This window comes from Typopeltis vanoorti, chromosome 6 (assembly GCF_054136105.1).
Source record: "Typopeltis vanoorti isolate ZY-2024b chromosome 6, IOZ_Tvanoo_1.0, whole genome shotgun sequence".
Classification (NCBI taxonomy): Eukaryota; Metazoa; Arthropoda; class Arachnida; order Uropygi; family Thelyphonidae; genus Typopeltis; species Typopeltis vanoorti.
Genome location: NC_143554.1, coordinates 37,586,263 through 37,601,831, shown reverse-complemented (window position 1 = coordinate 37,601,831; position 15,569 = coordinate 37,586,263). Strand labels below are relative to the sequence as shown.

The following is a 15,569-nucleotide window of genomic DNA, read 5'->3' as shown; positions in this document are numbered from 1 at the left end:
ACCTCAGAGTGAAGCAATAGTTTTGACAATGTAAAACATTGTCATCCTCATAAAACTGTTTGAAGAGATGCTCACATTTGGCATCAGCTTTGATAGTTTTGATACATTTTATAACTGACTTCAATATCTCACTTAGAACAACAGTTATTATTATTATGAAAGTTTTTATTATTATTATTATTCAGGCCTCCATGGAGTCAAAAGACTCATCGCAGAAGATCCTTCCTAAGAAACACAAAGTCTATCAAAACTCATTGTGGGTGGTCCCTCCTAGGAAACACAAAGTCTATCATATCACTCCTTAAACTCATTGACTGTTCTTGCTCTCACCACTCTATCAGGCAATGCATTCCATGGTTCAACCACCCTCCATGCAAAGAAACTACTCCTTACCCTCTTGCTCACATTTTCCTTTTGTAACTTCCAGGGATGGCCCCTTGTCATCACTCCTTCCTGCTGTTTAACCAAGCGAAAGAACTCTCCAGTGTCAACCCTGTAACCACCTCTCAACAGTTTACAAGTCTCAATCATATCACCTCTCCTTCTATCCACCAAACTCTGCAGTCCACATTCCCTCAGCCGATCCTCATAACAACAATTAAAAAATATAATTCTTTTCATATTTTCAAGTGACACTCATCATAATTCAGCCTTGTACCTATAATAAATACTTATTATAGGTAAAAAAATAATTGTGTTATTTTAACAAAATAAAATAAGATTTACAAAAAATAGTTCACCCTCACCATGAACATGCACCAATAATAAAATTTTCGTATCTCACAGAAATAATGCGTGCAAGCATACGATACACTGCCAAATGAGCAGTATCGGAATCATAACATGCAATGAGAAGCGCTAACTGCAGCAAGACCAGCTGCAATTGGCCTAATGGGATAATTCTGACACTGTGTTAGATCGCAGTGCAATCTAAAGCGTTAATCAAACATTCCAATTTTTAACTATTCAAGCAATGTCAAAACATAAGCTGTAACCTTTAACATGTTGTAAGCATTGTTATTATTTGTAAACAAACAAAATTTAATTTTTTCATTTTTTCCTTGGGGGTGCTGCAGTGTTGCAGTGCTTATGTACGAGCCGCCACTGAACCCTTCCTAGCATTGCATCATCTGCAAACAACTGAATATCCGGCTGTAATCCACTGACAATGTCATTGATATAAAGGTTAAACAATATAAGTCCCAGTACTGAAAATTTTGAAAATTAAACTTTCTCTGTGAATAATACAATGTACAAGCAACATTTCAGGATTGTCATCCTTCATTCATTTTAACCACATCGCAGTCCATATGGATAAAATGCATCACTCCTCTACACTTCATATCCATCATATATTTCAATGTAATATCAATGGTATTACAATTTTAATATGCACTTCGCATCTATATATATATATGTCTCTATACATTTCCTTTCATAATTCCAGGGATGGCTCCTTGTCATCACTCCTTCCCATTGTTCAACCAAGCAAAAGAACTCCCCAGTGTCAACCCTGTAACCACCTCTCAACAGTTTAAATGTCTCAATCTTATCACCTCTCCTTCTATCCACCAAACTCTGCAGTCCCCAGTGTAACCACCTCTCAACAGCTTAAATGTCTCAATCTTATCACCTCTCCTTCTATCCACCAAACTCTGCAGTCCCAGTGTAACCACCTCTCAACAGTTTAAATGTCTCAATCTTATCACCTCTTCTTCTATCCACCAAACTCTGCAGTCCACATTCCCTCAGCCGATCCTCATAACTAACATTGTACAGTCCTCAAACCATCTTTGTTATCCACCTTTGTATCCTTTCCGCAGTTAATTTATCCCCTTCAAATCCTGGGGACCAAATCTGAGAACAAAAGTGTAAGTGTGGTCTGATCAGAGTTTTATACAATGGAATGATAACACTTTTATCTCTGCAGGTCAGTGTCCATCTCATTATTGCAGCAATCCTCTGTGTTACCTTCATTACCTTTGCAATACGTCCCCTAAATTTCAGGTTTCGACTTGTCTCCTTTACTTCTTCCGGTATAGTTCCTCCCATAGAGTATGCAGCATCCCAAACCTCAAGACCTTACATTTTGCTGCATTAAACCAACCGATACTCCCATTCATTTACCCATCTGTCTAACTTATTCAAATCCTCTTGCAGGGCTACCACATCTGCATTATTACTAATAACCCTTCCCAGCATAATCTGCAAACAACTGAATATTCCCCTGCAATCCACTGACAACATCATTGATATAAAGTTTAAACAATACAGGTCCCAGTACTGAGCCCTGTGGGACCCAACTTGTAACCTTCTGCCTCCTTGAAACTGCCCCAACATACACAACTCTCTGATACCTATCGGACAGCCAATCCTGAATCCAGATGACCAACCTGACATCCTGACCCATATGCTGCAACTTAAATATCTGCTTATCATGTGGCACCCTGTCAAATGCCTTCACTAAATCTAACAAAATGGCAGTATATGCCTTTCCCTCATCTACTGCTCTTGTAACTTTATTATAAAAGGCTAGCATATTGCTAAAACAAGAGCGCCCATTCACAAATCCATGTTGACTCTCACAGATAACATTACCCTCATCTCCTCATGTTGTATTACGGTCCTTAACTAATTTCTCCAAGATCTTAACAACTATTGATGACACACAAACTGGCCTATAATTAGACACTTCCAGTCTGCTACTGTCCTTATGCAATGGCACTACTTACCTTCCTTCCTTCCTTCCAAGAAAAAAGTTTAGTAGCATCTCTAGCTTAGGAGGATTGTAGGCCATACAAAGTTATTGATGTTTTACTCTGACAAGTTGGTTGATTAGGCACATCTATGTACAAAACGCTCAACATATAAACAGAATTTTTGGTTGATTAGGCATTTCTATGTACAAAACGCTCAACATATAAACAGAATTTATAATCGAATGTGTTTGTATAAATTAATTCTTCTCAAAAAGTATAAATTTCATGCAACTCCTTTTTTAAGTGTGCTGCTGACACTTCAAGAGAAGATACTTTAGTTTTAAGACATAGGTAAGATACAACTGTTTTTTTACTAAGAGTGATGAGTAAAAAACACCAGTAGCTATTCCATCCTGGTGATAGATAAGATCCGACCATCAACACTGCTCTCCATTGTAGAACTGTAAACTTTGAGCAATAATCAACAACTTTGATCGAACAAGTACATGATATACATTGCTTGGAAAGTAGTTAACAGACAACCCAGTTTGAGGAATAAACAGCCATGGCACCCACCTTAATAAGATGTACTCGTAGAACTTCCTTTTACTGCAATGACTGCAGCAATCCTATGGGGCATACTTTTCACAACTGTATGATAGTGATTAATGGGAATTTTGGACAATTCTTCCTGTAGGCATATAATAAGGTCCTGGACTGGTGTGTGTGTGTGTGTGTGTGTGTTTGTGTGCCCCCCCATTATGACTACGAATTCAATGCTTCTTCCGGTTGGTTCATTGGATTCAAGCAGCATTTTGTGCCATAATGTGAAAACGTATGATGAATCTGCAAGTGCCAAGGAGTTTATGGAGAAATTGGATAAAATTATTACAGAAGAAAATTATTTGCCACAGCAAATATTTAATATGGATGAGACTCCTTGTTTTGGAAAAAAATGCCTGAGCAGACATTCATCCACAAAAAGTTAAAATCTATGCCTGGTTTCAAAGCTCTAAAAGACCATATTACGATTCTGTTAGGGGGTAATGTGGCTAGATATAAACTGAAACCATTTGTGATTATGGCACAGTGAGAATCCGTGAGCCTTCAAAAACATTAGGAAGCATACTCTTCCGGTTCATTAGCAGAGATATAAGAAGCCGTGGATGACTCAAAAATTGTTTGAGGATGCCTTAATCAACTGTTATGCAAGTGAAATGGAAAGCTATTGTGTGAAAGAAAATGTAGAATTTAAAATTTTATTAATTCTAGATAATGCCCCAGGTCATCCGTCTCATATCAGTGATCTTCACCAAGTTCAAGGTCAAGTTTTTCCCTCCAAATACTACTTCACTGATCCAACCGATGGATCAGGGAGTTCTCGCAGCGTTTAAGGCTTATTATCTACAGAGAACTTTTTCACAAGCCACTTCTGCCATTGAAGGAAATGATCAGACTCTCATGCAATTCTGGAAAGCATTCAATATTTATCATGCTATTAAAAATATTACTGTGACTTGGGACGAAGTGACCTCTCAATGTATGAGTGGCATAAGGAAAAAGACATTAAAAAGGTTTGTGTACAATTTTGGAAGTTCTGAAAAAAAATGAAGATATAAATTGATGGAAGAAATAGTAGGCCTAGCAAACAATCTGAATCTCGAAGTGAATGATGACGACATGCTTCAACTCATAGAAAGTGCTCCTGAAGAGCTGACCAATGAAGAATTGGTCAAACTGGAGGAACAATGCGTTGCAGAAGAGGAAGAACAAGAAAAGGAAGAGGGAAAAGAGAAACAAGAAGAGGTAATTAAACAATTCACAGTGAAGAATCTTGCAGAAATGTTCTCAAAATGGCTCAAGACATGGACCCCAATGTTGAACGTTACTTATTAGTAGAGAGTAAAGTACATGATATGTTTGCTTGCTATGATGAAAAGAAGAGGAATAAGCAAAGCACATTGGACATTTTCATCAAAAAAAAAAAGAAAAAAGAAAAAAAAAAGATTACACCAGAAGAGCCAGAGTCTGGCCCTTCACATAGGGAAGGTAATGAAGATGTGATTGTGGAGGAAGATTTGGGTGAATATTCTCCTATTTTACAGTGGCATTAACATACAGTACAGTTTTATAAGGTTTAAAAATTAAAATGACAGTATACTTATTACAGTTAAGTCCCTAACCCCTATAATTGATTTAATGAGTAGACTTACATCCTGCTGGATGGAACGGAACCCCGACATAAGTCAAGGGATGACAGTATTCACATTTTATTTATAATAAGCTGACAGCAGAACTGGATAAAGGAAATGGCTACACCATGATACCACTGGAATCTGAGAGGTATTTTAAAGAATACCACATTGAAAACTATTACATAAGTTGGAGCAAATAGGAACAGATATGGGACTGACGGCATGGACGATAGACAGACATCAGAGAGTAGTCTATGGTGGAGTGGAATCAAGGTGAATGAGAGTGACCAGCAGAGTGCCCTAGTGCTCTTACTAGGACCACTAGTCTTTAATTTGTACATTAATTATATCGTGGAAAATATGAAAAGAGATATTCAGTTGTTTGCCGATGATGCCAAACGAGGATGGGCAATAGTTCATAAAAGTGATGTAGATATCTTACAGGATGATTTAAATAAATTTGCAGTGTGAGTAAATGACAATAGTTGTCAATTCAATGTTGTAAAATGTAAGGTAATGCATTTTGGGATGAAAAGATTACATCATTTGTATCATATTGATGGTAAGTTTATAGGAAATTGATGAGGCTATGGATCTAGGGAGTGGTGGTGGATAACAGAGTATACCAAGTCTTCTATCTATGTACGAGCTCAACAATGCCCCCCCCCCCACCCCTCATACTGAAGTATTCTGACTCTCTCCAGGCACCAACTGGCAGAACAGCTCAGAGGATTACTTGGATGCTACAGATTTTGGAAAATTATAGAGACAACTACCGTGCTTAAGTAAAACTTTAGTTTAACATAAACCAAAATCAACACTTGACGTTTAGATCTTTATATCAAGATCATCTTCTGGAGCATATATACATTCTGGAGGTTGAAATTTATATGTATAATCATGTTTTTAATATATATATATATATAAATATGTTGCTCTCCAGTCCAATGTAATTTTGCAACCAATAGATAATAATGATAATAATAATAATAGGACTCTAGCGTTGATGTAGTCAAGTTTTTTTTTTTTTTTTTTCACCAGAGGTCAGGCCAATAATTGTTGTAACAGTTGGTCAGTAACTCTAGCAAACCATGTAGATTGTAGTGCAGCTTGTTTCTCTGTATATAGTGTATATGCTCCAGAAGATTATCTTGATATAAAGATTGAAACATTGAGTGTTGATTTTGGTTTATATTAAACTAAAGTTTTACTCAAACACGGTAGTTGTCTCCATAATTTTCCAAAATGAACACATTAACAAGTAGAGATAGAGAGGTTATTATCCCTCTTTATAAGGTTATGATTTGGCCACATGTTGACTACTGTGCACAGATTTGGTCACCTGTGTTTTTTGGGGATTGGGAGGTGGTGGAGAGGATTCAGAGACATGTCATCCAGCTGGTGACAGGTCTATAGAATGTTCCCTATGAGGAGAGATTGAGGGTGTGTGGGTTGCAGAGTTTAGCTGACAGGCAGAGGAAAGGGGATATGATAGAAACTTATAAGTTACTAAAGGGATTCTATGAGATTAGCACAAAAGAAATTTTTCAATACATGGGAAGTAGGGGAAAAACAAGGGATTGCACTTAGAAGTTGTCCAAGGGTGTGGTTAGTAAGGGTGTGTATGTGTGTGTGTGGACTAGGTTCTTTACTTGGAGAGTGGTGAATGAACAGAATGGATTGTCAGAGGTGGTTGTAAGCACCCTAACAGTAAATAGGTTTAAGGAGATGTATGGTAGGTATTGTGTTAATGGATAGTGTGGCTCTCTGGCGATGAGTCTTCTGACTCCATGGAGTACCCATATAAATAATAATAACAGAATATACCATATCTTCTATCTATGTATGGGCTCAACAATAATGCCCCCCACTCCTGCATGCTGATGTAGTCTGACTCTCTCTCTCTCCAGGTGGGTTTGGGTTGTGCACCACCAGCCTATTACTTGCTCATTTAGGTGCAACTTTTAAACACTCCCTTTCTCAACATAACCTGGTAAGTGAACAGTAGATTCCAATAACACAACTGCAAATTCTCTTTCTTACACACACACACACACACACACACACACACACACACACACATGTATATATATACTTACAAAATAGTTAATAGAAAATAAATAATGAGAAAATGTAATTAGTGTTTTGCTGAATGCAAAAGATAACAGAATCACACAACAATGTGGTTCCAATATTTTAATGGGCACATTAAAGTAAAAACACATAACCAAGTTTTCAAAATGACACTGTTATGATCTGGCAATTTAGCTGGTAAAAGAAACATTATGGACTTGTTTCCTTTTCAAAATAATAAATGCTGTGAGCCTGTAAAAAAAAAAAAAAAGAAAATGATCTGACCCTAATAAAGTTCAAAATGCTCAATGTTCACTCACATATTTGAATTAAGTTGCAAAAAATGTAAAAATGTATAGAAGTAAATATGTTCTTTTTCAACTAAATGTTTCTACTTAAGTGATTATTTCCAAAAACAATACTTACTACAAAAACACCCTCCTTTCTTGGTGGAGTAAAAACATAATGCCAGGGATGTCCACCAATATGAATTTTATGATCTGAACATTTTACTTCAAAGAGTATGGGTGGGGGCACTATATAAAACATAACTTTATTTAAGACATAATAAAGTCAAATTCATTACAATAATATAAAAAATCAACTGAAACAAACAATCACACAAATAGATACAAAAATAGTAACAGTAATATGTAGGAAAGTCACGGATTAGAATAAAGAGGAAACTTATTGACCCTTTTTTTTTAACACTGAATTTTAAAAACATGACAAAGGTTTAATGTTATTCATATTATATATCTATACATTTCCATTCAACATTATTACTAATGAGAGAACATTCATAACGAATGATCTCTGAATGAACTCCCGTACCAGATAAGTAAATTCCTGTCCATCTGTCCACTACATGTTCAGAATCATTTTTTTGTATTTTTAGTGTAGAACAAAAAATCCTACCACTTGCTTTAAACTGAATCATGTATGAACATTAACTAGCTAGCATTTTTATTGCAAAATTAAAAATCTTACTCAACTCATCCAAAGACCCACTTCCTCCGCTGGCCCACTCTGGAGTATACCGTATTTATTGCACTTGTAACATACCATATATAGGAGAAACAGGACGCACAATTCCGATCAGACAAAAAGAACATAAACGACACATTAAAAATAATAATTATGGTGAAGCTGGCCTTTCTGATCATGCCCTGAACACCTTACATAGAATTGACTGGAAAAGCACTAGTTATCTACATCACACCAAAACATGGTATGAATGCAAGGAAGCCTGTGAGATCATTATCAACCATCCCAATCTGAACAATAATGAAGGTCTAAAAATCCTATACATATGGAAGGCATATGTTTTCACCTGTCAATATACATAAACAGGTAAAAAGTAAAACAAGTGGGAAATTACGAGGGTGGTCTGAAGAGTTCTTCAAGGCATATATTCGACCCACGGAACCTTCCTCTCTAAGAACTATATAAACAGGACTGTAGTAAATCCAGGATCCTAAATCAAAAATAACAATTATAATACTAAAAATAGGACATCATTGTTAGTGAAAGAAAACTATCTATAAGAAAAAATGTTTATTCATGTTATCTTAAATTAAATCGAGCTTGATGTAATTTATAAATACATCATCATCATCATCATCAAATTCCTGCCATGTACCCTCAAGGGGTGTACAGGATATGACAGTACTACATGAAAAAATTACATCATTACTAACTTCCTATCTACAATTTTCCTCCAAATCAGTCTGTTACTTGTCAAGACTCCAACATTATCAGATCTTATATTTCTATCATCTAAGGCACTTTGTACCGTATCAATCCACCTATATCTTGGTCTTCCTCTGGGTCGTTTTCCTGCCAACCTGGCAGAGAACACTTGTTTTGCTAATCTTTCCTCTCCCATTCTATTTAAGTGACCATACCATCTGAGATTAGCTCTGCTAACGCATTCCTGGATGCTGACAATGTCAAGTTCTTTTCTAATATCCTCATTTTTAATATGATATTGCCATTGATGCCATCTGTTCACGCCTCTAATCTTTCTCAGGACTCTCATATCTGCGGTCTCTAGTCTTTGGTCAAGTGTTTTACTTCTGACCCAGCTCTCAGATCCATAAGTTAAAATTGGTTTGAACACAGTCTTGTATACAGCTAATTTAGTGTTCCGACTAATTTCTTTCTTATTCCATATGAATTTATTCAATTGACTTCCCACGATACCAGCTTTGCTGATTCTGTTGTCTATTTCTATATTTAGTTTACCATCTTCAGTAAAAATTGTGCCTAAGTAGCTGAAATGGTTTACTTGTTCCACAGGTTCTCCATTCACAACACAGTTGACATTTTCAATGATTCTGCCTATTTTCATTGTCTTTGTCTTTTTATTGCTGACCTTCATACCATATCTATTACAACAGCAATTGAATTTAGTCAGAGAATCTTGCAGACTTGTAGCGGATTTATTTAGAAGTATAACATCATCCGCATAAAGCAAAGAGCTGACATTAACATCTCCAATTTTGATATCAGGTTTAATACCACATTCCTTCATAATGTGATCCATATAGATAATGAATAACAGAGGGGATAATGTACATCCTTGTCTCACACCAGATTTAACATTAAACCATCTTCCTGTACTTCCTTCAATTCTAACTGCTGACTCACAACTCAAATAAAGACTAAGTATTGCTTGATATAATGCCCCATTGACACCATATAACTGCAGCGTATTGAATAGCTTCTCTCTTGGCACCTTATCATATGCCTTTTCCAAATCGACAAAACTTAAATACAGATCTTTGTTATATTCCCATGCTTTCTCGACTATTTGTCGTAAAGTGAAGATCTGATCCTGACAGCCTCTATTTGCCCTGAATCCAGCTTGTTCTTCACCAAGCTTTTCTTCCACAATTCTTCTCAACCGTTTCTCAAGTATACTTGCATAGATCTTACCAGGAACACTAAGTAGGGAAATACCTCTGTAATTCTCACATTCAGTTTTATTTCCCTTTTTATATATGGGTACTATGAGAGCTCTACTCCAATCATTGGGAATTCGTCCCTCCGTCCAGGCTTTCTGAACTATGCAGTGCAGCCACTGTAAGACTCTTATACCACCATACTTTAGCATTTCTGGTCGAATATCATCTACTCCTGCTGCCTTTCCACATTTCAAGCCTTTGATGGCTTTTTCTACTTCAAGTATGGATATGTATTCCTGACTGCATGCCTGGTCAGTGTTTTTTATCACTGTGCTGTCATCACTGCTTGTTTCATTTAGCAGTTTTTCAAAGTAATTACTCCATACTTCAAGGATATCTTTTTCTCCTGTTTTCATTTCACCTTTATCATCTCTAATTCCTTTTACAGCACTCTTTCCTCCATTCCTAAGCTTCTTCAACAACCTCCAGAATATTTTGCCACCTTCTTGATATTTATTTTCTATATTCTTGCCAAAGTCCTCCCATGACTTTTGTTTAGCTAGTTTTACACACTGTTTAGCTTTCTTACATTTGTCTCTGTATTCTGTAAGAGTAAAAGCTGACTTATTTGCCAGGAACTTTTGATATGCTTTCTTCTTTTGCTTCACTGCCTCTTTAACTTCCTGTGTCCACCAGGGAGTTCTGATTTTTTTATCCTTGCACACAACCTCACCACATGCCTCTCTGGCAGAATCAATCAATGTTTCCTTCAGAGTTTGCCACTGACTCTCCAAGGTTTGATTCCTGTTCTCAAACTCTTTCATTTTCTTTTCAATAATATTTCTGTATTTTAGTCTACAGTTCATATCTGAGAGCTGCTCAACTTTTATTCGCTTTAAAACTTTCTTACATGTTATTCTTTTCAATATGAAATTCAATTTTATCCTGCTCAAGACTAAATAGTGATCACTTCCAATTTCAAATCCTCTGTACACTCTGGTGTCCTGCACCAGGGAGAAAACATCACTATCAACAATAACATAGTCAATGAGACTTTTCTTATTCCTAGCCTCTTCTCTCCATGTGAATTTGTGCACATTTTTATGTTGGAACATGGTGTTAGTAATAACCAGTCCATGTCCTGAGCAGAAATCCAACAGATATTTGCCATTATTATTAGCTTTGCTCTTTTCTCCAAATTTTCCCAAAATATTTTTGTATGTCTCACAATCATTTCCTACTCTACTATTTAGATCCCCAACAAGGACCAACTTTTCCTTTTTCATTGTGTCAGTTGCTTTTTCTAAAGCCTCAAAAAATTCCTCCACTTCTACCTTAGTAGAACCTTCTGTGGGACCATAGGCACAAATAAGTCTCATTGTCCAGTTCCCCATTCTCATATTTACCCACATTACTCTACTTGAGACTGACTGCCATTCAAGAAGATTAGCCTCGTATTTTGTGTTGAATACTATGGCTACTCCTTCTTTTCCTTGATTGTCATTGCCTGAATATAACATTTTGTATTTATTGCTCAGAAAGATCTCACCAGTTTTGGTCTTTTTTGTTTCAGTCACCCCTATTATGTCGATCTGGTACTTATCTAATTCCTCAGCTAGCTCCATTTCTTTGCCATTCAGGCTTCTTACGTTGATAGTACCGATCTTTAACTCTGGTGATGTTGAGTTGGGGTTTGTTTTCAGATTTGTTCCAGTAGCTGACTTTTCTGAAAACAAACCCCAACTCAACATCACCAGAGTTAAAGATCGGTACTATCAACGTTTTATATATGTATAAATACATACATACATATATATATTTTTTTTTTTTTTTTTTTTCACTAGAGGTCATGCCAGTAGAATAACGTGATTAAATCATTGTTTCTCTAGCTTACGGTTTGTAATGTAACTCAGTTTGTCTTGTATATTTGTATATGCTTCAGATGATGATCTTGATATGAAGATCGAAACGTCGGGATAATAAAAATAGTTATAACACGGTTGTAAAATCCATAATTTCAAAAATGAATGCTGATCACCGTGTAACACTAAAAGAAAGGATGCAGATAATACACTAATCAAATACTGAGTTGATCAGTTTTAAAATTACTGGATGTAGCTGGTCAAAATGTGTTATAAGGTCTATTAGCCTGATGTCTATCCCCAGGCTAGTTTTAGCGTTTAGTTGGGAGAAACCATATTTCAGTTTGAATTTGGAATTGGAAGGAGAGAATATACTTTGCTGCTGATTGTTGTGGGTTGTTGGTTTTATATTGGACTTGGTTTGAGTGATATGTCTCTTGAGAAGTGGAATGTTGTTTACAAAGTTATGGTTGAAGGATTCTGCTAGTTGTTCCATGTCTTGGGAGTTGTGTAAGAGTGAGGTTAGTAAAAATGTGAGGATTAGTGATGAATGACTAAATGAATGGACAGCCAAAGTTGTGAGTATTCTGGCAGTGAATGAATATAAGGAAAGGTACTATGTGTACATGAGAAAAGTGCAGGTCTCCTACAGTGAGTCTTCCAATTTGATGGGGATGCTCATAATAATAATTTTTTTTTTTTGTAATAACATTTTATTTATCATCTTACAGAGCATTTACATATATACACATATTTACATATTACATATATTTTTTACAATCAATTTCATACAAATTTTTCCGTTTTTTGTATTCTAAAATGCATTAATAATAGTTACTATGGATGGTAATTTATAGTTTGCAATTGGATAAGGTTACATTTTTTTAACAGCATTTATAGTATAAGTGTAAGTTATATATATTTTACAATTTTTGCTTTTTAATGTTTTCTTAACTGCTGTAACTACAGCACTTCAATGTAATGTCTCTGCTTGCATCCTCAAAGCTTTTTAATAAGCTTATCTGAGGACGACACTGGTTAGGTATATTGTTTATTTTTTTTCTATTAATTTGATTGCTATGTTGGAAGTAGGCTGATGTTTGGGAGGTCAAATGAATGATATGAAAGGTCTGATCAAAGTGAAATTGCTGGTATGTTCTGATGTTATTGCATCTGTCCTGGTGGTTCACATTCATTTTTATTGTGGTCTTCTTTTTGAACTAATTAGAGAACTTTTTTTTCACTGTGGCAGCCTTTCTATGTCTTCTGAGCTTTTATTTTGTATCGATTTTGAAGTTTATGACCTCCTCAAGAATATCTTGGCATCTCTGATCCACAAAAATTGGTAATTTTTTTCTGTTTTTGATTTTTTGCTTGGTATAACAGATTCTGGTTGAATGGTGTTAAATATTCGGATAGGAAAATTGGTGTGTTGTCTTGCAATGTGTTCAAGTCCCTGCCAACTTGTTTTTTCTGTCTGCAGGCTTTTATGAGATTGTCTTTTGTGGACTTGCTTGTAAGATGAACTATGACTGTACAGGTTGTGACAAGCCTTGTTTTTTGCTCTTCCTAGGAATCCGATTTACGGTCTGGATGTCGTTAAGCTGTAGGGAGATGTCAATTGCATGGCGTAATTTTAAAACTACGCCTCTGAGGTTTTCTGTAGGTGCAGTTTCAGGAAGACCGTTTATGATAAGATCTTCTTTATGTTGCTGTTGATTTAAATGTTTGTATTGCAGTTTTAGAGAATGAAGTTCTTGACAGAGTTCGGATGTTTCTTTCATCAAATTGTGTTGCCTGTCATTTAGTGTGTTAATGCTGATTTTGATGTCTTTTACTGTTTGCAACACTTCTATCACTGCTAAATTATTATGTTTGATCAAATCTTCATATTCACTAGATTTTTTTGTTATTTGTGCATTCTGTTTGTCGAAGAGTTCTTGAACAAGATCTACTAAGCTGGCTTTTATAGTCTCTAGACCATTTTCTATTCGTTTATTTAAAGAGTTGAAATTATAGGACCATCTGCATTTTTTTGTCTGTTGAGTTCGTCATCTGATTTTGCCTCCAGTATAATTGACTGTGTTGTAGGTGGCTGCCTTAGGTGCATTTCTTTGTTCCTCCTGCAGATTACACACTTCCATTCCTCGCGTGTTGCATTGGTTTTACGTTGCCAGGTTGTTTCTGAAAAGCCAACATATTTTAAGTGTAGAATCCTACTGCATTTTGTACAGGTTATTTGATTTCCATCGGACGATAAATCCTCCAGGCATTTAGTACACTTCATGACTCACCTTTCTTCCCTTGAGCAATTGTGGCGTGATTGTAAAGATGGCGACGTCCTTTGTTCTTCGTTCATTGTTGACCCGCGGTCCTCTCTGTTCACTTTTCAACACTTCAAAATTTGGTTTCTTCTTAGCCGATTTTGGTGAATTTTATATCACTGTCTTTGGCATGACTGATAGAGTTACTTGGGAACACTTTCAAATTAAAAACAGGAGTTGGAACCACTTTAAAACTATAAAAAAACAGAGGCAGCGATATCACCGTGCGCCCGTTCGTATGCCTACACAGCGCCCTCTATAATAATAATAATATTGAGTTTAAAAAAGATACAATGCATATACAGATATAAAAACCAAATAAGTCTGAAGCTATTGATAGCAAAATGTTGAAGGAAGAGCATTCTACAAATTGAAAAATCGATTGTATTTTAATAAAACTAATATTACAATATTATTTGGAAAGATAATCTTGTAGGTGTGGTAATTTAAGTACAGAATTTATCAGTAATTACTGCACTTCACCTCATAGAGGTGCTAGGGATCTTACTTCCAGAAATTAGTTTTATTTTATTTTATTTTTTATCCTGCAAACAAAGCCTGAAGAATAGATGCAATGAAGAGATATAAGAAATTAAGACATAATTCAAAACCACCACAATTCAGTGGCAAATAAGCTGAAGAATTTGGTCATAGAACTGTCAAGAAATATTGTTTTTAAAATATGAAAATGAGTTAGCTATTTGAACAAAAGCATGGGAAGTATAAATATGTACTCACTCAATCGCAAAATGTAAAAGTTACATCACACTTGATAATTTCTGTCCCAGAGGTGAAACTATCTCCACAGATAACTTGGTGTATTTTTTTTGTAGATCAAAGACAGGCCTGATAAATGCTATCTTCATGACTTAGTGAAATACTGTGTAGCTAAAGATATGCTAATACTATTCAGCAACATTAGTATTTATGAGAATTCAAAATGCAACATAATGATGACATCAAAAAGATTAAGTATTTTCTTAAAATATTTTTAATTTTCCAGATTAGAAACACAACATCAAGTACCTAGTCTAGCCATAAATACTGTTACAACTTGAATAGTGCATAAACCTTTAATCTATTAGTATATTTACAGCTTTCAGCACATACAAACCACACAATATTTCAATGTTTGAAATGGCCTCCTTTTTTGCCTTCACACAGGCCTGAAGTCTGTGAGGCGACATATCGATGGCACCACTTACAACATCCAACAGAAACACTGTCACTGCTCTGATCCAAATCCACCTTCAGGCTGGCGATACTGGGGTGTTATTTCCTGTAGACTACTATCTCTTTCTCTCAAGCTCCAACTACAATTTGAAGTTCAATGGATTCAGATTGAGGGTTCCAGATGGCCGATCACATGGTGATATGTAGTTGAGCACATTTTCCTCCAACCACTGTTGTGTGGTTCTCACCTTATGTTCAGGGACTGAGTCCTGTTGGAAAGTCCATTGTCTACTGTGAAACAAGGTGTTCATCAGGTGCCACACCACAGTGTCTT

The 15,569-nt window shown here is 35.8% G+C and overlaps 1 protein-coding gene across 3 annotated transcripts in view; it reads right to left on the bottom strand.

Annotated features, from left to right (window-relative positions):
* The window catches only part of LOC150105386 (DDB1- and CUL4-associated factor 17-like), a 276,136-nt gene that overhangs the window by 150,128 nt on the left and 110,439 nt on the right, over positions 1 to 15,569 (bottom strand). For all 3 annotated transcript variants that reach the window (XM_090394758.1, XM_090394760.1, XM_090394759.1), the window contains one exon: positions 7,394 to 7,503. In XM_090394758.1, the coding sequence (XP_090250884.1) occupies positions 7,394 to 7,503 (110 nt within the window). The remainder of the gene's footprint in view (positions 1 to 7,393; positions 7,504 to 15,569) is intronic.